We start from the raw sequence: 23,100 nt of genomic DNA on the forward strand, positions 1-23,100 counted from the left end.
ATGAAAACAATGTGGAATTCCTTGTGAGAGTTAAAAAGAACTCTGAGGAATAAAGGAATAGCTGAAATACAACTACTCTAGGGTTGAGGTAAGTACTCAAGGTAGGCCCTCCTCTGTCCACGGTTGGGTCCAGATGCCCCTGGACAGGGCATGGCCATGGTCACCAGATGGGGAAGAAGGTGCTGAGGTGCCTTCATGGAAAGATTAGCTGGAAACCTTCCCTCTAGGGAAGGTCATCCATGGGGAGGTGCTGAGGGTCAGGACCCACTTGGTGTGTGGAGAAGCTGCTGGGCCCAGGAGCTAAGAGACACTCTCTCAAAAGTGTAGTGGACTTCTGTGTGTGACTGGGGCCGAGGTGGCTTCAGGGGCCAGCTGTGTGGGATGAAGCCAGGGTGGCCAGTCCCCCAGGTGGCCAGTCCTGTAAAGCCATTGGCAGGCACAGGGCTGAGGAGAGGGTGTGCAGAACAGCACACCCTGGGCTGGGCCCAGGCCTGTGCCCATTTGAACTGGTGTGGCGTTGAGGAAACCGGTGGTACTCACGCTTGTCACAGTTGGGGCCGGTGTATGCAGAGTAGCACTCGCAGGTTCCATTGCCGTCGATTCCACTGTTGCACACTCCATGCACACAGCTGCACACTGCAGACAGAAAATGCGGATTTTTCACTACCTGGATGGATAATGTTTTCAAATACTGTTTATGGAGAATCTGTATGATGAGGCAGGGAGAACCATGGCTTTGAAGTCCTAGAGATCTTGGCTTCAACCTTGACTTCAGTTTCCTTTAATAGCTTCGATGTATTTATGTATAACACATAGATAATGATACCTGCATCATGAGGTTTCTATAGAATGAAATGAGACACTGTATATAAGGCATATGTAGCATATCACATGCACTGGCATTCCTTTCTCTATTTTGAAACTGGTTACATCATTCTTGGACGGCTCAACCAAAGATTAAGCTGGATGTCTTACATATTATACCCGTCACGTCTAAGAGAGAAACGCTACCTCTGATGCCATCACTGTTGGTAACGGGAATCTATGGGAGTAAATCCTACCTCCTGAATGATGAGGCAATGAGAGAAAAAGAAATTCAGAAGGGCAGAGAAAAACTAGGCCGTGTTTTACAATTTGAAATAGGTGACTTTTCGGCCACATGACAGGTCATTTTAGGGATGAGAAGGCCAAGTGAAGACAGCAGCAATGACTGGGTGATGCCACCATGGGCCAAGGAATGCCTGCTGCCCCCAGATGCCAGACATAGCCAGGAAGGAGCTTCCGCTGGAGGCTTTGAAAGGAGACTGGCCTGCTAACATGTTGATTTTGGATTTCTGAGACAATGAATTCTTATTTTCTAAGCCACCCCATTTGTGGTATTGTACTTTGTCACACCAGCCCTAGATAACTAATAAACTGATGTATCTTAATTATTGAGGCTTTGATGTCTCCTTGAGTTCTGCATCTGAGACATACCCCTCACTCACCTCACCCTAGAACTGGCCCTGTGCCTGTTTTTGTTGAGTACTTATTATCTACCAAGCATTCTGCCACAGGCTTTACATGTATTATCTCATTTAATGCTGACAGCACCCTGTGAGGTAGGGATCACTCATTCATTCATTTATAAGTATGAAAAACACATATGAAAAATGGGAGATGACTAGCTCCACAACTCATTCACATGAGTGAAAGATTAAATCAGATCTGCATTTGTCATTTTTTCTTCCAAAACCGATGTGCTACTGCTTCTATTTTAACAAAGCACTTTGACATCCACCGATGGCTGTAGCTTTTGGAAGAGTTGAGTACCGGAGGGAGGTGAAATTGGTTACGGAGATAACTGGGGTGCGGAGGGGGTGCAGTATGAGCTCAGCAGAGAAGACGCAATTCAACTCAATTTAAGAATATCTACTCAGCTCCTACCTAGTGGCAGGCACTGTATTAGGCATGGGGAATACAAACATGAGTAATTTACAATGTCCTAATTCAAGGAGCTCACTGGGCAGTGCGGAAGCTGGACCCTAATAGATACAATGACATGGTGTGATCTGAGTGTCGTCATGTGGTCCATGGAAGAGGGTGAGGGGGCAGAAGGGGGAGCTGTATGTGACCCAGACCCTGCTCCCTATTTCCAGCTCACTGCAACAGCTGTTCTTGACGCTGAGTTTTTCCTCGGGCCATGTAGCTTGAAGCCAAGAATTTGGCACGAGCCTCTCCCTGTGTCCTGTCCTTTAGCACAGCCTTGGACCGGATTAACAGCTTTTGGGAGCTTCTGACATGCATTGCAGGGCTGCCAGCCTCTGTTAAGAAAGTGTCCTTGAGAAGGAGAAGTGAGCAGCAGAAGGATTCCCAGATGTCATTTAAAGAGCCTTTGGCATTTGTTGCAAATCTCTAGAGATACTTGGAACTTGAGGTGTGTGACTTTGGAGTGGTCAAAGCCATGGCCATTTGGGTCAGAGGGATAGTGCACAAAGGCCCCTGTGCAGGGCCCCTTGGCAGAGTGAGCTGCTCTCTCTCCCGTGTTTTCATGGCACCCATGGTACCGTGCCCACTGGGACAGAATTGTCGCCTGTGTTCCCAGAACCTTGAGGCTGGGCACCTAATCCCTCCCCTCTTTGCATCCTCATTACCTGTCAGGGGTCTAGTGGCGCCATGCTTGGGCACCCAGGTCCAGGCATCAGACACTTGGGGTCAAACCCTGCTCTGTCCCTGTAAAATCTGCAAGACCTTGAGAAACCCCTCTCTGTCTTCATCTATAAAATGAGAAACCCAGCTTGAAGAGTTACTGTGAGGACCTTCCTATACTGCCTGGCACACAGCAGGTTCTCAGCAAATGGCAGCTACTGGCAGTAACAAGACACGGTTGTGGGTCTGATCTGGGGGTCACGTCAGAGGAGTGGGCTTTGCATTCCACCCCAGCCAAGAGTGAGGCCCTGAGTGGGCTAAGGCCTTGGCAGCAGAGATAAAATCCCTTGGCAGATGCAGCTCTAACTCATGTCTAAATTAATCACCGGTCGGGTAAGAGAATGCTCCAGCAGCAGGTTCAAGCCAGTGTTAAAAATAAACTGCAGCTAATAGAGCTGTCCTACTTACAGGCAGAATGGCCACCTCTGAGGGACCAACTCCCCACTGAATGAAACAACACTGGCACCCAGTGGATGCCCAGCTGAAAAGGTTTGCGAGTTCCCCAGTGCTTGCCAATAGGCAATGACCGGCCATCACTGAGCCATCCATCCATCCATCCATCCATCCATACATCCATCCATCCATCCATTCATTCATTCATTCATAGGTGAATAAATGTTCACCTTACCATTGGATTGCTTTTGTCCTCACTTAACACTTGCTTTTGTTGGCTGAGTGCTTATGCCATGGTGCTAGAGCTTGGCTACCGTGTCAGCCCTGTGAGCAGGTGTTGCTCTTCCCATCTTATAGATGAGGAAGGCTGAGAGAGGTTAAATAGCTTGCCCAGGGCACACAGCAGCTGATTTCAAACTCAGGCCAGTCTGATTTCAAAGCCTGTTCTAGCGCTGAGCAATCCCATGTGGCAGCCACTAGCCAGGTGTGGCTATTTAAACCTAAATGAAGTATATTGAACTCAATTTAAAATCCAGTTCCTCAGGTGCCCCAGCCACATTTCAGGCCCCCAGCGGCCACAGGTGACCTGGAGCACTGTGGGACAGCCCAGGCCACACACCGCATGAGGTTGTACTGGGAACTAGGGTTTGGAATTTTCTCCCGACTCTCAGTTTAGGTTTCTATACCATCTCTCTCCCCTTCACCTTTCCTTTGTCCATGGCACAAATAAGTGTGAATAAATGCCACATCATTTAGAAATGTTTGGATTCTCCACGTACATCTGTGCTCACTGGCAGCCAACTCCAATTTTTTTGGGGCAACGTGGACTCACCTTCTTTCTAAATTTTCATCCCAAAGCAAGGACTTAGCATTCTTGGGAAGTAAGCAATGCTAGATGCTATCTTTCTCCCTTTCAACTTCAATTTTCAATTTATTTAAAATATGGGATTTAAATTCTAGTATTATGGTAGGGAAGGGCCAATTTAGGAAACACGTAATTTCTAAACAGTTGATATTTTAACACCCTTTACTATAATGTATAATCTTAAAACTATGCAGACTACCAACATCTCTTTTGAATTTGCTTTTGTTAACACTTTTACAAAATAATAATCATTTATGGAGTGCTGGATGAATAAAATTCCTAAGACTGGGGGCCACTGGGGAATAATAGGTAATATTAGCAATTGCTAACATTTACCGTGCACTGATTATCTCATTAAATCCCCTCCGCAATCCTAAAGAAGACAATATTATTTCTGTTTTTGCAGATGAAAATACAGACATAGAATGTGCTTGTAAACTTAAGGTGCCCACAGTTAGCAGTCTTGGGGCTGAAATCTGCTCAGAGTCTAAAGCTGAGGCTCTGTGGGCTGCCTCTCAGAACCGTGGTTTGGAGTCAGGTCAACACGGCTGGAGCAAACTGGACCATTCATTCTTTTATTCACTCACTCACTCATCTAGCCAACAAAAGTGGACTGAGCATCTGCTGCACCCACAGGTAGCACTGTGGGAGGCACTGGAGATAAAGGAGTATAGCAGTGTCTGTCTTCAAAGAACCCAAGGGCTATTAGAATGAGACCACACCTCTGCTCTTGCAGATAAAACTCATCACGGAGTGTGCACACTTATGAGGGCGGGGTGTCTGTGTGTGTGTGCAGGGTTCCTTCAAGAAAATTTGAATCAATGCAGTATCTATTGGACTGGATTTTTCCATAAAATCCAAAACCAAGTTGGTGTTCAAGAAAGGCCACCGGATATATCCTTTCTGGAGGACTATGGTCCTGGCTGACAGGGTCCCTACCATACCCACGTTTTCTAGGCCCTGCCAGTCCTGCAGATTCTAGCCTGGGAGTGCTTCCTAGGAAGTCTGCGCTGCCTGAATGGGCACTGGGGGCTGAAAGGGCCAGGGAAAGGACAACTCCCCCACCCACAACTGCATACATTAGCTTCCTATTGCTGCCGTAACAAATTACCCCAGACCTGATGTCTTAAAACAACACAGATGTATTGTCTTACATTTCTGGCGGTCAGAAATCCAAAATTCCTATCCTAAAATCAAGGTGGCAGGGTCATGTTCCTTGCTGGAGGGAGAAAAATGTTTGCTTGCCTTTTTTGGTTTCTAGAGAGAGGCTGCCCGCAGTGCTTGGTGCCTGGCCCCTCTCATCTTCAAAGCCAGTGGGGGTGGGGGGTCCTCCTCACATCTCATCACTCCAACATTGCATCTTCTTCCTCCGCTTCCCTCCTCCATGTTCCAGAACCCTTGTCATTACGTGGGGCCCACCTGGACAGTCCATGGGACTCCATTTCAAGGTCAGCTGAAGGCAACCTTAATTCCCCTTGCCAGGTAAGGTAATGCATTCTCAGGTCCAAGGGATGAGGATGAGGACATATATATTTTTTGGGGGGTCCTTTATTCTCTCTGCCACACTGTGATGGCCTGTTCCCTCTGGTGAGAAGACTCTGAGGTGTGCTGCGCACGGGCTGCAGAGTCCCTGGGGCACCAGGCTCTGGTCGTCACTCCAGTCTCTGACTTGACAGCATACCCTTATTTCCTTCCTTAGTGTCCCCAGGGTCACCTCCCAAACATGCGACTTGTACTGGCATCTGGTGTCAGGGTCTCCTTATAGGGGGCAGGGGAACGAAACATAAAAGACAAACCAGTGTCAGCTGTGCTTGTTTGTTTAACCTGCAGAATGGAGCCGGCAACCACTGATCACCTCGGGTCTTTATCTGTGAACTCCCCAAAGGGAGGGACCGAGTAGCATGTGGTGTGACAGGTGGTGGAGGGGCGGGCCCCTGGGGAGAGCATCACTGCCGAGACCAGGGTCTGGAAAGACCTCAGGGAGAAGCTGGACAGGCAGAGAATGGGGGGTGTTGGACCCTGGAGACTGGAGGGGGGACTTGCCTGCCCCTGGGTTTCCCAGAAGTGTTATTGGCGCGGAGCTGACTGCTCGTACTGAAAACCTCAGGAAGCACTGTCTCTTTTTTCAAGAACTGCCGTTTATCAGATTTGTCATCACCTCTTTGTAGACATGGTTTTACATAACTGCTCAGCGTCTACCGCCCCCCACGCCCCGATGAATAGTCTTTCTGGGGTCTTCGGCTATGTAAGCCACGTTTGACTTTCAATCTCTCCAAACGCCCTGGATCACACAAACATCAGACGTACCTTCTGCACAGCTGGGTCCAAATAAGTTGTCATCCGCACAGGTTTCACAGGCTGTTCCGCCAAACCCTTCCTGCAAAACACCCCAGGTAGGTGCTATTAGACCCCAAGTGACCGACATCACCCAGGAGGCCCACGGGTTTCTTTCTCACTGGTGGCCTGGTCAGGGTTTGTTTCTCAAACATGCCTTTCCTCTGTGCCTACCCTGAAGCTCCTTCTTTATATCATTTCCTGTATTTTTTGCTGTTTTTCTGTTACAATGTGTACCTTAATCCCTGCATCATTTTTTTCCTGTCAGTTCAGAGCTCTTCATAAGAAAGCTGCTTTGTCAACCCAAAGATATAAATACAGAGCGAGTGGTAACAGCCACAACAGAACTTTGCCCAAGGCGGAAATGAAAACTCAGTGTTGCATTTCTGAAGACAGGTGAGCTCCTTTTCAGAAGGATTTCTTTGTATTTTAACCAAAGGCTAGAAACTTGCAAAAAGTCACTTTCATGGGATAACAAAGCAATCCTTCAACTGGCAGGCCCAGTGCTTGCCAGCAGGAGCCGTGGACAGAGAGCGGTCAGCTAACAGCTGTAATTATCATCCTCAACAGCAGGAGTTTCTATAGTCCAGTAGGGCGTCACAAAGTGTTTTCACATATGTGACCTCATTTCACTTTTCAACAAATGTAAGCACACAGGGTTATTATCAAACCCATTTTACAGATGGATACACTTAAGGCTGAGCAGTTAACTAAGTCCAAAGCCCCCAGCCTCTGACATGTCATTTTGTTGCAGATTGCCTACTTTTTCTTTCTTCTATTAGTATCGCTTCCTAGCAACTTTATCTACTGTGTGTGTATGTTTAAGGAGGGACAAAGGTAAGGAGAGGAGCGGAGGTAGGGAGAAGAACACATTTCTGAACTTACTTGGCATGAGCAGCTTCCGTTCCCTTCCATGCCTTCGGCACAGCGGCCCCTGCCGCTGCAGGGGGACTGCGGGCCTCCCGGGCACTCTAGGGAACCAAGGGCTCAGATTCATTCATTTGTGATGGCACACACACATCCTGCAAGGGCGCACTCAGCACACCCCATGTGCCACATTCTAGATGAGGAAACTGAGGCCCAGAGTAGTACAGGGACTTGCCCAAAGTCACCCAGCTGGCCAGTGGCCCCTTTTCTACTGCAAGAGTCCACCTCCCTACCCACCCTCTGCATCTATCCCAGCAACAGAGATCTTTGTTCAAATCTCTCTCACGCCACGAGCTTTCTAGCCCATATATCTTCTGAGAAGTCATCAGCCATAGAAACTGAAACAAACAAACAAACAAACCAACCACAGTTCTTGGAAAAAGAGATCTCTAAAAAACAAACCACAGAGGGAAGCCTTTCTCTCCAACATACTTCGGTGGCTCCATTGAGAGACTAGGCTAGCTCTTTAATTAAAAAAATATTTTGGACTTCCGCCAAGATGGAGGTATAGGTGGATGTGCCGTGCCTTCACACACAACCAAGTTTAGGGACAACTAAATATTAGCATCAGAAAACACAACCAGAACACGGAAAATTGAACTTTTCGGAAGTCCGTTAACAACAAATTCTTCAGCCCAACCGGTAAGGGGCGAAACCGGCATCTGGTGAGGGGTTGCACAGGAGGACTCGTTTGGACAGACCCAGGCGCGGAATCCAGACGCGCGAATCCAGACGCACGGGTTCCAAATGCAGGATTGGACCTAGTGAGCGACCGAGCAACCCACCAGGTGAGCACTGCAGAGGAGACAGTGGGGAGGCGGTGCTGCGTGTTGACTGCGGTCGCCTATTTGCGCGAGAGCGGACAGGCAAGGGAGTGGGCGGTTGGACTGGCCGTGGCGGTAGTGGGCGCCGCCATTTCCCCGCTCTGACCACGCCTCCACATACAGCGTCACAACCCAGCGACCTGGGAGTCCAAGGCTCCGCTTCTCTCACTTAAAGGGCCAGAACAGACCAAAAATGTCACAAGAAGACCTCAAAGCCCCAGAGATAAATCTAAGCGATGAAGAAATAGCAAAACTCTCAGACGCACAGTTTAAAACACTGGTCATCAGGATCCTCACAGATCTGGTTGATTATAGCCACAAATTAGGGAAACATATGAAGGCTAAACTAATGGAAATGAATGGAATTCCACAGAAAACCAATAGCGATGAAAAGGAAACTGGGACTCAAATCAATGGAGTGGACCAGAAGAAAGCAAATAATGGCCAAACAGAAAAGAGTCAAGAAACAAGAATTCAAAGAAATGAGGAGAGTCTTAGGAACCTCCAGGACATCTTTAAACGCTCCAATATCCGAATTATAGGGGTACCAGAAGGGGGGAAAGGCACAGCCACCAGTGGAAAACTTATTTGAACAAATAATAAAAGAAAATTTCCCCAATCTGGCAAAGGAAATAGACTTCCAGGAAATCCAAGAAGCTCAGAGAGTACCAAAAAAGTTGGACTCAAGAAGAAACACACCAAGGCACATCATAATTACATTAGCCAAAATTAAAATGAAGGAGAGAATCCTAGAAGCAGCAAGAGCTAAGGGGACAATCACCTACAAAGGAGTCCCCATCAGACTGTCAGCAGATTTCTCAAAAGAGACCTTACAGGCAAGAGAGGGCTGGAAAGAAATATTCCAAGTCATGAAATCTAAAGACCTACAACCAAGATTGCTCTATCCAGCAAAACTTTCATTTAGAATGGAAGGACAGATAAGGTGCTTCTCAGATAAGATCAAATTCAAGGAGTTCATCATCACCAAGCCCTTATTATATGAAATGTTAAAGGGACTTATCTAAGAAAAAGAAGTTAAAGAAACATGAACAGTGAAAGGACAACAAACTCACAGTTATTAACCACCACACCTAAAACAAAAGCAAACTACAAGGACAGCTAGATCAGGAGTGGAAACATAGAAATGAAGATCTCAAGGAGGGTTAGCAACAGGGGAATGGGAGGAGGAGATGGGGGGAGAAGGTACAGAAAATAAGTAGCATAGACAGTAGATAGAAAATAGATGGGGGGGGGGCAAGAATAGCATGGGAAATATAGAACCTAAAGGACTTGAGACACATGGACATAAACTAAAGGGGGGTAATGGTGGGGTTGGGAGGGCAGGGGGGAGGGGGAATGAAGGGGGGAATAGAACAACTGTAACAGCATAATCAATTTAAAAAAATAAAAATAAATAAATAAAAAAAATAAAAGCGAAACAAAGCAAAACAAACAAGATGAAAAAAAATATTTTTACTAGGCTGGTTCTTGAAAAGAACACGTGTAACTCTCAGGTACAGGCAGGTGAGAGAATCGAGCTGGCACCTGTAGACTGGGTTCTCTCTGGTCCTCTGTTTCTTTCCTGTGTGCAGAATATTCATCAACTGCAGGGTCTAAGTCATGCACTTTTGAGTCTTTGGTCTTTTTCCGCAACAGTGGCAGGGCCAGATTTCAAACCCAGGCAGGTGCTCCAAGTCTTCCACACTGTTCATCACCACGCTGTCTACCAGCCAGGAGCTACTGTGCACCTGAGCCACAGCGCAGATAACAGGGATGTGTATGCAGTGATTGAGGGAGCAGACACTCTTGGAAAACCATCGTGCTGGTTTGGGCTGCTCTCCCCAGCTAGGGCAGTGGCTACATGAGATGCCAGGGTGTCCTGAGAGAATGGGGACTTTGCAATCAGAATGTCCTGGGTTTGAACCCCAGGCCAACTCTTTGCTGGCGGCAATCCTTTGGGAAGGTCAATGCCTGTCCCTGGGATTCGGTTCTAGTGTTGCTCGTCCTGGCAGGTTGTAATAGGGACTGGAAATAGCAGGCATTTAAGAAAAGAAAGTTGTTAGAGTGGATACTCTCAGTCTTCTCCAGTTTCTGTTCTTTGAGACTGGCAGTATAACAGGCAACAGCACTCAGAAAATAAATGATCAGGCACCTGTTTGAATCAGGACCAAATAAGGTCCTGGATATACAAGGTGAGCACACAGACCTGGTCTCTATTTCCATTGATCCTGCCAGTCTAGTGGGGAGTGAGTCATGGATTCATAGACAATTAAATAAATACTGGTTTAAAAACTGGGATAGGGGTTGTTGGGGGCAAGCGACCAAGAGCTCTCATCATTCCATCTCCTGGAGGTTACCAACATTTACCAAAAACAACCTAATCCTGAATGGCCCGGCTGACCTAGAGCTGGTCTCTACGGAGGGCAGCAGCCGGATCATTGAGGAAGGGCTGTGTTAAAGACTGTGGTCTTTATCTTAAAAAGAGCAGGAGGAGGTGAGGATGAAGAGGAAAGGAATGGCCTCATCAGGCAGGGACCAGTAGCACTTTAAGGTTCATCTGAAAACCAACAGCATCACTTGAGTTCTCAGTGGAGGACATGGGGTGCCAAGAGAGCATTTCCAGAAATCATTGACCACCAAATGGCTCTTGTCCCATTTCTTTTGCTGTTAGGCTCTACATGGGCTGAGATGGTATTTTGGAAGCCAGGACCAACTCTGGGCCGGGGCAGAGAGATAGGGAGGTGACATTTATGCCATTGTTGCTTCTCTTGGCCCTGGTGCTTCTCCCTGGGGCTAGGCATGCAAGGGGCTCTTTGGGAGACCCCCAGCCTGCCTTCTGGGCTGGCTCAGAGGGACACAGAGCCTCCTCCACCCTGGCACTCAGACATCAGCACCACCTTGCAGAAATGCCCTTCCAGGCGTTTTCACTTTTGCAGGCAATGCCAGTCTCCTCTGTGCTGCAGCCTATCTCGCATCCTTTCTGTCCACCCCGGCAGACTACCCCAGACATGCCCTTCCCTCCACATCTTGCCTGTGCCCTTCCCACCCACAAAGATGCTCTCCCAGATGCCTCCTCTGGGGCCATCATGTGGGCGTTCCTTACACTTGGCCCATGCCTTGTGCTAATATACAGAGAGGAAAATAGGTCAAAGTCGTCTATTGAGAATATAACCATATTCTGGGCTGGTCCCTGAGAAACTGGGGAGCTTCCCCACTCCCAGCTTCCAAGATTGTGACCCTGTGTCCTTTTTCTTTAGGGGACAGTTAGCAAGCCTTTCTTCTTAAAAAAAAAATATAGGCAGGAGTTCCTCTAAGGGTATTCACTGAACCATCTGGGTCTAACCCTCTGAGAGTGGGGATATCCCGAGGGCAGACTCCGAAGGCCTTCCCCTGCAGGAATAGTAGCCACAGAAAGTCACCTCTCGGATCTCTGTGCTAGGAGCATGATTTTCCTGAAACACACCATTCTGCTCACCAGACCACAATTCCCATGGCTGCCTCCAGCCGTGACTGAGCATGGCCGGGATACCAAGGCGGGATTCTTCCTGCAAGATGGGGGACTCCTCTGTTGAGTGACTTTGGCTGTGGGAAACCCCATCAGCTTCCCTGATTATTATTATTATTTTAGAACTACAGGTAGTGTGAGACTCTTCCATCCAACCTTCCTTGGCTCCCTCAATATTCATACATGTCTGCTGGCTCCCCTGCATCTCCTGGCTTCCTTCTCACTTGCCCTCACAGGCGCTTCTCTTCATCAATCTCTTGCAGCTCTAGCTGTGTCTGGGAATCTGCTTTTCTCGGGCCCTCGGCTAATCCACCAGGGCATAGACAGCCTTCGTGCAAATTAGAAAGCGCTCCCTGACCCTACTGCCCTTTCCTGCTTATCCCCACAGATACTAAGCTTGGCAAGAAGATGCAACTAGAATCAAGAGATGGTCATTCCCTGGGGTGGGCTAGGCCACACCAGAGTGTATGGCTTGGGGAGCCAAGGACGGGCTGGATTTCAGCCCATAGTCACCCTATTGGTCAATCATAACTCATTACAATTTTATGACAGGTTCAGCTTTTCACACCTATCGAATGGGGATTTCTGGGTGTGAAACCCCAGAATATGCATTTTCACAGGCCTGATAGTAATTTTACTGGACATTAATACCGGTAAACTACTGGGTATGTGGAACAATGAATGTTGATTGTCTCAGACAGGGAGGAGGTAAAGGTTTTTATGCAAAAGTGTGAGTTTCTTTCCTGCTTCTCAAATCATTTGCTATCTATCACCTCAGGTTCCCATGAAGAAAAAAGATGGTACAAGGCACATCTCAGCAACCACACTTGGAAGAGAAATTGCAGACTTTGCTCCAAGGCCATGTTTCTGAGACACTGCAGGCCCAAGGAGCTGATAAGGCTATTTTAGGTTGTTATCACATTTCCCTTTGGTCACTGCTCCTCTGGTGGTCTCTTGCTCATGACTTTCTGCACGCAGGGGGCTTACCCATTATAAACAGTCAGCAAATCATCAGCTGCCTGTTTCTTTAAAAAGCAGATAATAAACTTCCTGGCCAGCAAGAGGCCAAGGACCTCCCTGTAACTTTCTCTCCCAAGGGTCCCTGGAGCTGCCTGCTCTGTGTCACCACTTTGGTTTAAAAGCTTGGCTCACAGCTAGGCAGAGAGTATGTCCTGCCATTCCATTTAAATCTCTGGTTGAAACTGTCTGTCTAGGAAACTGATGTGAAATTAGGTTCCTTATGTAAGCTCAGCATTATTTGTTACTCAAAGCCAAAAAGGACCTGCCTAAAAGCATGGTTTCAGATCTTTATTGTCTGTTATTCGCAAGCTGTGCAGTGAATGGCCAGGAACATACAACAGGAAAGAAAAAGTGGTCTGAAAATGCCAGTAACACGATACAAAAAACAAGTGTGCATAGTTTGATGGCCTTGACCTCAAAAAGTAGAATCAAGGTCATTTTCTTTTGAAACAGTCAGACTGTTTTCCCACATTCCTTTCCCATTACTTTGAGCTGTAACATCCATGAGTGTTAATGGTGGGGGGAAAAGAACTGGCATGTTCGAATAAGAAATCTGTTTCATCTTAAATAGCAATTGGTCGTTTAAGTGTATTAATTCTCAGGGTTAAAAGTATGCTTTTGTGCTAATGAGAAAAGGCTTCCAGATGCACAGCCGATAAAGCAGAACAAGTTTTAATGAGGGGTGAGCACATTTAAAATGGGTAGAAACACCTTTGTTACGTCAGGACAATATTTTTTTTTCCCTCAAGTGAGAATTCATGCCTTCCTCTTCCTCTTTTTCTTTTTGGCTAGGAGGATGTTTATTGGAATTTCATTTAACAAACGGAATATTGGAAAAAACTTAAATGTTCAAAATAAGCCATTTGCTAACTAAATGATAGAACATGTAGGTCAAGAAGCATTTACTGCAGAGTCATCCAAAAAAGTGTCCCTGACCCACTTCTATGGGCATAGACAATTTTCAAAATACACAGTTCAATGAAAGTGACAAATTACCTCAAAGTATATTAAAAGAATGGTATTTTAAATAAAGGCAGTGTGTAGGTCTACAAATTGTTACACCTCAAACAAGTAATAGCAAAAGGTGATAACAATAGTAATAATAAGAACAGTTAATAGTAATAGCTGTGTTTTCTTTTTTGTCTTCACAAAAAACATGCTAATTAGCATTGCCATTATGCAGATGGTAAAAGTGAGTTTGGTAAAGCTAATCGATCAAGAGTAATGGAGCTTATAAAGCATTGAGCAGGTATTAAATTTGGATTTCTGTGCCTTCACACCACAACTGTATATCACTCTACAAACCGATCAACAGTTTAGTAGATGTCTTTGGAAGCTTATTGATATTTATTTATTTTATTTTACTTATTGGTGCTACATAATTTCCTTTAGAAGACACATCTTGCTTCTGAAGAATAAACATTTTAATAAGTTTTATTTTTCAACAATTACAGTTGATATGCAATACTAGTTTCAGGTGTACACCCCAGTCATTAGACATTTCTGTAACTCAGGAAGTGATCACCCCCATAAGTCTAGTACCCACCTGACACCGTACACTGTTATTGCAACATTATTGACTGTATTCCCTAGGCAGTAATTTTAGAAGATGATGAGTCATTTTTTTCATTATGTTTTCCAAATGGATCAGAGAGTTATTTTCTAATTTGAATAAGGTACTATTAAGAGAATTTAAAACATAACCCAGAGGTGTAGAGTATGAATGTATATCACAGCGCATTAAAAAAGAAGTGGGTGCTGCTCTTGCTTGGAAAGAAAGCCATTCCAGAGCTTGTGCTTCCTCAGAAAGAAGGATGGACACATGTCAGCAGTTCTGAATGGCCTTATCCTGGAGGAAATGTAATGAGATAGGCAAGGTCTCTCCTGTCATCACCATAAAATGTGAGTGAGAACTGAAACACACAGCCCAATAGAAGACTTATCTCTTTCCTGAACCAAAGGAAGGAAGCCTCTTGAGACATTTAGTGTGTTTGGAAGACAGAGATAAAGGGGAGTACACTTTTGCACCAACAAGAAGACAGCAGAAAGAATGTCCAAGCCTTGGTTTTCACGTGTTTTGCTGCAATGGCTTTGAGACCTATCAGAAGAAAGTGACTGAATCTTTAAGGAATCATCTAAGACTCCTTCAGTCTTAGGTGTGAGATCTTAGAGTCACATTTGTCCCTAGCTCACGGTGATGGCATGAAAGACTTTGAATCCTGCTTGCCTGCTCATATTTTCTGAGTTACCCACCGCTGTAGGTAGAAAATAGACAGGGGGAGGTGAAGAATAGTATGGGAAATGTAGAAGCCAAAGAACTTATATGTATGACCCATGGACATGAACGAAGTGGGGGGTGGTGGGGGTAGGAGGGGGTGTGCAGGGTGGAGGGGAGTAAAGGGGGGAAAACGGGATAACTGTAATAGCATAATCAATAATATATATTTAAAAATAAAGAAAAGGTTTTGGGGGAAAGGATGTCATTTTGTTTGCCTTTCATTATCAGAGGTCTATTTTGACTGTGTTCACTCATTCATTTATTCATAACATTTTAATAAAGTATCTTCTTAGTGTCATACGTGTTGCCTAGTATATTTACTTACATCAGTGTTTTAGAATCTCTATTATATTTTTGTAAAGTAAGACTTTTTAGCACCATTGACAGCTAAGGAGACTGAGGCATGAGCAGGAAATAACTTGTCCAAACCAGTAATGATGGAATTAGGTTGAAACCTAAAACTTGGTAGCAGACTCTTTTTCTTTTTCTCTCCTGGCTCTGGTCTGCCTGTCATTCATTCTGTCGAACATGCTGACTTTTATATCTTGGACAAAGCCTTTCGTCTCTACGGTGTGTCTAATCAATAACTTAGTATCATATTAGTTTTTGTGGGTTAGAAAGAGAAAAGTAAATCTAAGATATCTTTCTATTATATCAGCGTGTCTATAAAAATGGGATGTGATATAACCACAATGATACTAAAAAAGTTCTCAAAATCTGGAAGTCTGGGTTAATCACTTGATTTTGACCTAATAAACTCGTAGAAACACACTGTGTCAATACACTGGGGTGACACAGGGCAGAGCAGTAAACTGAGAGAAGGGCCAGGGTATCCTAAACCCCAAACCTTGACCTTGCCAGGTCCAGGTGAGGAGCATAATCCAGGCATTGGCTGGGGGTCTGAAGGGAGTACCAATCAAAAGAGAAATTAAAAAAAAAACCCACTTGGAGGATACTAACCCCACCTCTGCCATGGCAAGTTTGGTGCCAGCAGCCCTGAACTTGAATTTGCATGGAAACTGGCAAGAAACAACCTTCAAATATCTGATTCCTCAGATGCAAAATGGAGACAGAAATGTCTAACTCAAAGATTTGTTTTAAGAATTAAATCAGATAACACAGGCCATGGCCCTCTCTAGTAACTAATGTCGGCCCTGTTGAGTAAATGGAAGGTAACTCATTTCATCATTAGTTACACAGAGAAACCAGTGACAACATTATGCGTACACTGTAGGCTCAATGATTTAGAAGCCATATACGGAATAAAAGATCAGGAAAATAAAGCAAAATATTTATTTAGCAAAATATTCCTACGTGTGATAAAATACAAGTTTGCTATTTTTCTTTCTTTGTACTTTTCTTCAAAAGCTGTGTACAATTTGCTTATATTATTTTAATCAGAAAAAACGCTGAAGAGACCTAATCTCTTCCCTTAAGTGCATACTTGAGATAATTTCATTACATTTTAGAATATGAAATGTAACAAAGAGTAAGTTCAGGAATTAAAATACCGATTTTTTTTACTATTTGAGAAAAAAAGAGGGATCTCACACAATTTGCATGTCACAGCTAGGACGCAGTCACTACTTGAGTGTAAACATCTATATATAGTCAGGATAGAAGTTCAATTTCAGCTAGAAAATGCTATGCTTGACCACAGGATTCTAACTATACTATTGACTCAGACTTGGCTAGTTTTTCTTATGGTGGAAATTGGTCATTATAGAGTTTTTCATTCCACCTTAAAACTTAAACTTTTAGAAGTTTGAATGATTATTTTGGTTGCCAAACAATAACTACAGCCTTTGAGATATTGTCATAAAACTTCTTACAGAAAATTGTGTTTGGGATCATTAAAATCCAGCATTCTTACTTCTTCTCTATCGTCAGTTATTTTTTGTTGTAAAAATGGATAGCCTTTCAATTGTCCCTTTTGCTGAATCATAAAGGAATTCTCTTGAAGACAAATCTCTAACTGGAGGAAAACAGATTTCTTTAGAAAAGCTGAGAGGGCAAGAAAGATTTTCTCTATATACAGACAGAACTATGACTTTCTAGATGCTGACACTTTCCTTTTATCAAGTTTCCTTCCTTACAATTTTCTGTCAAACAGGACATTGAGAAGGAAGTCTCCAAATCCAAGAAAAAGCATTTGCCACTTACCCAGGCAGTCTGGGCCCCAGTGGCCTGGGCAGCACTGAGGCTGGAGGTAGTCCTTCCTGCAGATGTGGCGGCACCCAGGGATAGACAGAGAGTATGACCTGATCTCAAAGGAGTACCTTGAAGGGTAAAGGGAGACATAACCCATTATCAGAGCAATGCATTAACTCTGGGCAGTTGAATCGCCTTACTTTTTTTTTTACACTCGCCTGTATTTAAAAATATGTATGTACATTGAACACAAAAGTTAGAAAAAAACAATCTTTAATTGTAGAAAATAGATGAAAAAAAATAGGGCACAAGGAAAATAGGGGTGAAATATGTAAAATAATGTTAGAAGTGAAGTTAGTACATAAAAAAAGGGATGTTAGGTTCTAGGTACATGGTACAAGTGGACTTCACTCTTGTGACCGAGTGTCTTAGCAGCCAATACAAGAAGAGAAAAGTCGTGAGTTGTGTGGTGCACAGGATCTGTGAATTTAAATCAAACCAACTACTCAGGATACCATAGATGTAGAAATTTCTATAAGAGGTGGTGTGATATAGTGAGCAACATCTGCCACATTTTTCTTGAGGGAAATCCAATGATGAGTTCCTTAGAACAGTTTTTGTACCATCTGAGGTACAGCTCTGGAATAGCCCGTCTATGGAGGCTAAACATTATTGTCTATTTACAGGGACCTCTGCATGGATGGCTTATTGAGGGATTTGACTCCAGTGTTTCTAGAGATTATCCTCTAAAAATATTGTTTCTTTCAACTGGGCTGTTACTAATAGTGTTCTGGTGAGTTCAAGGTTGTAGTCCTAAACCAGTGCCTGTTATGTAGCTGATGAATCACATAGCTACCGGCTTTATGGGCAGTCAGGTTGAAGAAACAGTGGACAATTTCTTTGAAAGATTGAGAACACTAGCTGGGACACCTCTTTATAAAGATTGCAAAAGGGAGATCCAAGGGCAGAACCAAACATTCCCTCAAGAACCACTCTTGGGTTTGTTTCAGTATAAGTGAATGATAAATCAAAATCTTCAATGCTAAAACAGAGAACATGAGTGCGCTAACCCACTAATCTAATTCTGTGTATGTGCACATGCATATGTTTAGGGTAGAGTGGGGTGGGACGTAACCAAGTGCCAACCTTGGCCATGAAAAAAAGTAACCAGTACAAAAAAGTTCTCACTAAAGCCACCATGTACTTTCAACTTGAGCCCTAAGTCTTTCTGATGTGCTTTCTAAAAGAAATTAGTGGCAAATGTGCACCCACTTCGGTAACTGAGTGGTCAACTGCCACATATGCTTGCCAATTCTAGGCCAATTGGCTTTGGGAAACCTCTATTAAAAATGATGACTTGGGTTTAGAATATGGTGCAGCTGCATTAAGCAAACATGAATTTAAAATCGTGTGATATGGCAGTGTCAAGGTTTCATTTTGTGCTAAGTAAGAAATCATACTTACTCTTCGTCCCTGACTTAAAAATGAAATTCACTGAGGGCTGCCTAATTTTTAAATTAGTAGACTGAGTAAGTAAAAAATATTGTGTTTGCACTTGAACTACATGACTGCATCCACTAGCTGGTGAGTGGAACGGCTTGCCATTCTTTGCCAGGATTAGCCTTGAATCCAGAGAGTTTTGAATCTTAAGGGGATTTCAGGAATGCAGTACTCACATAAAATGCAACACAGCTGTAATTCAGTTGTCTCCCTTCTTTGGATTCTAACTGGTACCGGGTCCTAGCTAGTTAGTAAGATTGGATCCAACAAGGCTTTTTGACGTGTTCTGCCTAGAACCCTTTTCCAGTAACACAAAACCCAAATTTTCAAACTAAAGAAGGGAAAAATGAAGGAATAATGTTTCCGTACCATGAAATAGAGCCCATTTTGTATTAAAAGGTGAATCAATAATAATAACATTTTTAGACTCAAGGTCATAGTTGTGAATTACCTAAGTTTGGGCTCAATGCAGTCTTAGAGAAAGAGAAAAATCATGGAAATGCTTTGCAGTTTTTTTAAGGGTTTTTAAAGATTTTATTTATTTATCTTTAGAGGGGAAGGAGAGAGGGAGAGAAACATCAATGTGTGGTTGCTTCTGGTGCATTCCCTGCTGGGAACTGGCCTGCAGGGAAGCAGCCTGCAACCCAGGCATGTGCCCTGACTGGGAATCAAACCGCAGTCCTCTGGTTCACAGGCCCACACTCAATCCACAGAGCTACACAAGCCAGGGATAGCTTTGCAATTTTTGAGACAAGAGGTTTCTATTTGGATTCACCATCCTTGAGTTTCAAAACTCGAGCACCTCTATTTTCTCATGATGAGTACCTGCAATCTCGAACCCCTATGGAGCCATTGGTAACCTTGGTGTAACCATCAGGGCACTTCATTCTTGAGTTGAGTGAGCAAGATTGGCACTCAGTCCTAATGATGAGCAGAGACTTCTTATCACATCTGTTCATCTATGAAAACATAAAAGAAAAATCAAGTTTCATTAGCAGAGCCTTGCTTGGCCAATCTTCTCCATCTACTTTATGTCAATGGAATGACAAGGATGACAATGAGGTTGATTAGTAATGACTGGCAGGAGGCTTTCAATATTATTTGGAAATAGTGTTGGGATCTACAAGAAATGTCTGCCATGGCTGTGGTATAGGCTGCTTGTACCACCCTGATCTGAAGCCGAGAGTCCTGCAAGGCAAGGTAACCTCACTACACACCACTTCTCTAAATGGAGAAATATATTGTAGAACACACTTTTCAAATGAAATTGTTAAGGCAGGTCATTCAAGGTCGATTGGTCATAGATGGACCATAGGCTGGTTTGGATGTTAAATGCCATGGAGCATACAGTTTCTGCTCCAAAGATCTTTGTATTCTTTTGATTACAGTCGAGCTAGTATGTAGGTTCCACGAGAGCAGCAGTCTTTCCCTATTTTATTTTCTGCTGCTTTGTCTGAAACATCTAGAATAGTGTCTGGTGCATAGTAATGCACAGTAGTTATTTGTTGATTGAACAAATGAATTGTAGGAAATCAGACACGCTAGAAAATATTAGCACCTGTTTGCTAATATTGCAGAGAACTGTTACAATGAATGATGCAGCCATATTTGGGCCCTGTCTCAGGATCCCTTATTATCCAAGCTGCTGGTGTGGATCCTCCTAAATGGATTTCGTCACCTTTTTCAGGTTTCCTCCATTTCCTCATCAATCTTAAACAGAAGCAGCTCTGTACAATGACAAGAGACTGAACTTGTGAGTCAAAAGACTTAAGCTTGGACTCAAGCTCAGTATTTTGTTAATTGTACAATCTGGAATGAATCCCTTAGTCTCCACCATTCTCTGTAAGGGGAATATATTGATAACCACTCTCCAGGATACTAACAAATTTAAGTGATGTAACATGAGCTAATTGCCTGGCTCAGTACTGGAATTTCATAGGCAGCAAGGGCTTCTTCCTGTACCACTTCTCTATCCCTATCTCTGTGTTTCGCTTTGTTGCTGCTCCTGATAGAAATGTTCTTTCCTCTCCCCTTGGCTACTCAAACCTCTAATCTTTCAAGGTTTAACACTACCCCATGCACAAAACCTCACTCATCTCTTTTTCTTTTCTCAGAGGTTGGCCAACAGAGCACATTTGTTGTCATTGCTCTCCACTTAAACACTACCACTTTTATGGGTTTTTTTTTGTCATCCTATGGGCCCAGCACTATGTTAGGGGTCATGGGAACATCACAAATACTTCTATGTTCATTGAAATCTGTGAAGGCTGCACAAAAAGAAACCTCGAGTTTATAGAGTAGCTTACGGTTATGCATACTTCCAAAGGCAACATCATGTTTGATTTGACTGCCCTGAATATCAGTAGGGCAGATAGCATCATCCTCATTTTAGAGGGGAGCACACTGAGGTGAGGGAGGTTCAGTGACCTGCCCAAGGCCGCACTGTAAGTTAGAGGTCTTCTGATTCCTTGGTTGGCCATTTCTCTTCCCTGCATATTCCACAGTGGTGGGCAGAAAAACAAAACCTCTGGTTTTTTTTTTTGGGTGGCTTTCATTTAATGGTCACTATGAACCAAAATAGCACTGGGATGGTCTTTATGGAATAATAACAAAACCACCCTTAGATATAGTTTCAATTAATTGCCTTTCATGGTCATGTACTTCTATATTTTTAAAAGCAGAATGGTCTTTACATTAGGGTTGCCCATGTGGGTAAGGATGACATTACTTTGCCTTTTCTTTCTTAGTAGGCCAGAGTTAATATTCTCTTCTCAAAAATCCCTTGGCCATCAAACTGATCTTTTCAAATGGAACAGCTCATTGTACTTCTCATATGATCCCTTCTGGAAGAGTAAATTCATCTTTAAGCATCAGTCGACACCTGATTTCTGCACTACAGCCGGCACTCATGATGCTGATAAGTGATGGTGATAACAAGGAAGATAATTACTGCTGATTGTGGAGCACTGTCAGGGGAGAAGCTGAGGCTTAGAGAGACTAAGTAACTTGCTCAGGGTTGAACAGCTAGTAAGCTGTGGAGCAGAAATTACTGATCCTCAGAAATATTTGTTAAACAAATGAAACCATCATTCATACTCACCCCTATCTAACCTCACAGCTGGAGTGAGTAACCATTATGGCATTTAAAAACATGTTTCTGTGAAAAATATTATTAGACTACAACCAACTGAAGTAAAATTGGGGTTGGTAAACATTTGCTGGGAACAGACTCAGAATCACATTTATTGTTCACAGAGCAGAAAGGATATCTTTGGAAATACATTTTAAATAAATCCCTCAGATTGACTTCCACACCCAACACCCCCTTTAGGCTGGCCTTGTTGCAGATCTGACACTGAACTTGCTTTATGATGACAACTCATGTGAGCTAGCTTGAGAAGCTGTCGTGCTGGTGTAAAGTGCCCAGGGTACTTTTACTACAATTTGGGAAAGTGGAAGGGGGAATACCTAATACATTTTGTAATACTTCATCTCTCAGCCAGATATCACCCAGCCTGGAATTCCCCAGAACATTTCTCCACAGCCATTGTTATTCTACATTTTGAATGGTGTAATGGGAAATGTTGAGACTATTAAAAATACACAAACGTACAAAACCCTGGACAACCAAATCCACCTTGGGACAAGGAATATGAGCACTAAAATCAGAGATTGCCAACAATAGCGTCTTAGCACAGAAGTAACCAGCTGGGTCAGCAGGCCTTCAGAAAGATGGCGCATCACACTAGACCCTGTCCTCCACAAGCTTTCTCTTTCCTCCACGAAGCCTAGATAGTACCCTCTACCCGTGACAACATAGGAGAGCAAAAAGCTTTTGCATACATCCTGAAAATTAACAAATCAAAAGACTGAAGTCTCATCTTACCTGCTCTGTTGTTTTCGGTGGAGAGCAGAAATTTTGTACAACCAATCCGAGAAACAGAAGTATTAAATTTTGTAGCATAGCGAGAAAATATTTGCTCCTTCTCCGTGCCAGGCACCTGTCAGAACTATTGTCCTATTTTAACTTTGTCTGATGAATTCCCAGTGAATTCTTTCTCATTTCAGTGTCTGTTTTAAAATTCTTCCCTCTCCTTTGCCTGGACCGAACCAGATGATCTGTGGGACCCGCCTCTATACAGGAAAGACGGCAAATCCAGGGGTTGCAGTGACACTGGCCACCTCGACCGTACATATATGCCCTGGCTGAATAACAGGATATCCTGAAGGGGCTGAGGGAGAAACACGATCTGGAATTTTTGTGCCTTGTGAAACTCCTGAGAACAAGCCCCTGCCTCCTGTGGCTCTGCCCATTCTGCCTCTGGTCCTGTCTACTCCTGGACCCAGAGACCCACCAACATTCCCACAACCACACCGTGGGAAACTGCAGCCCTTTCTGGCTGAATTCAAGCTTGCTGTCTGGCAGTACCTGTGGGAGTGCCCATAAATGGGTACAATCCCCTAGAGGGAATGTTGCAGAAGCCCCCGTCCTTGACTTTGAGGATTAGTGGTGGCCTCACCTAGTGTGGTTGGCAAACTACTGCAAAGAAATGTCTCTTTGCAGATATCAACAGTGGGTTTTCAACTTGTCCTTTCTCATCTTCCTTGTCAGTTC

General features: G+C 44.0%; 1 protein-coding gene across 2 annotated transcripts in view; it reads right to left on the reverse strand.

Annotated features, from left to right (window-relative positions):
- Positions 1-22,857, reverse strand: part of STAB2 (stabilin 2) — a 125,110-nt gene extending 102,253 nt beyond the window's left edge. The window contains exons 1-6 of one of the 2 annotated variants that reach the window (XM_053661603.1): positions 22,372-22,857; positions 19,311-19,444; positions 16,998-17,113; positions 7,166-7,251; positions 6,254-6,323; positions 541-636 (exon numbers count right to left, since the gene is read on the reverse strand). In XM_053661603.1, the coding sequence (XP_053517578.1) occupies positions 541-636; positions 6,254-6,323; positions 7,166-7,251; positions 16,998-17,113; positions 19,311-19,444; positions 22,372-22,449 (580 nt within the window). In that variant the 5' untranslated portion in view covers positions 22,450-22,857. The remainder of the gene's footprint in view (positions 1-540; positions 637-6,253; positions 6,324-7,165; positions 7,252-16,997; positions 17,114-19,310; positions 19,445-22,371) is intronic. The other variant, XM_037160777.2, reaches the window with a different exon arrangement.
- Positions 22,858-23,100: the final 243 nt, after the last annotated feature.

Source organism: Artibeus jamaicensis, unplaced genomic scaffold (genome assembly GCF_021234435.1).
Source record: "Artibeus jamaicensis isolate MK-2021 breed Jamaican fruit bat unplaced genomic scaffold, CSHL_Jam_final contig_233, whole genome shotgun sequence".
NCBI classification, from domain to species: Eukaryota; Metazoa; Chordata; class Mammalia; order Chiroptera; family Phyllostomidae; genus Artibeus; species Artibeus jamaicensis.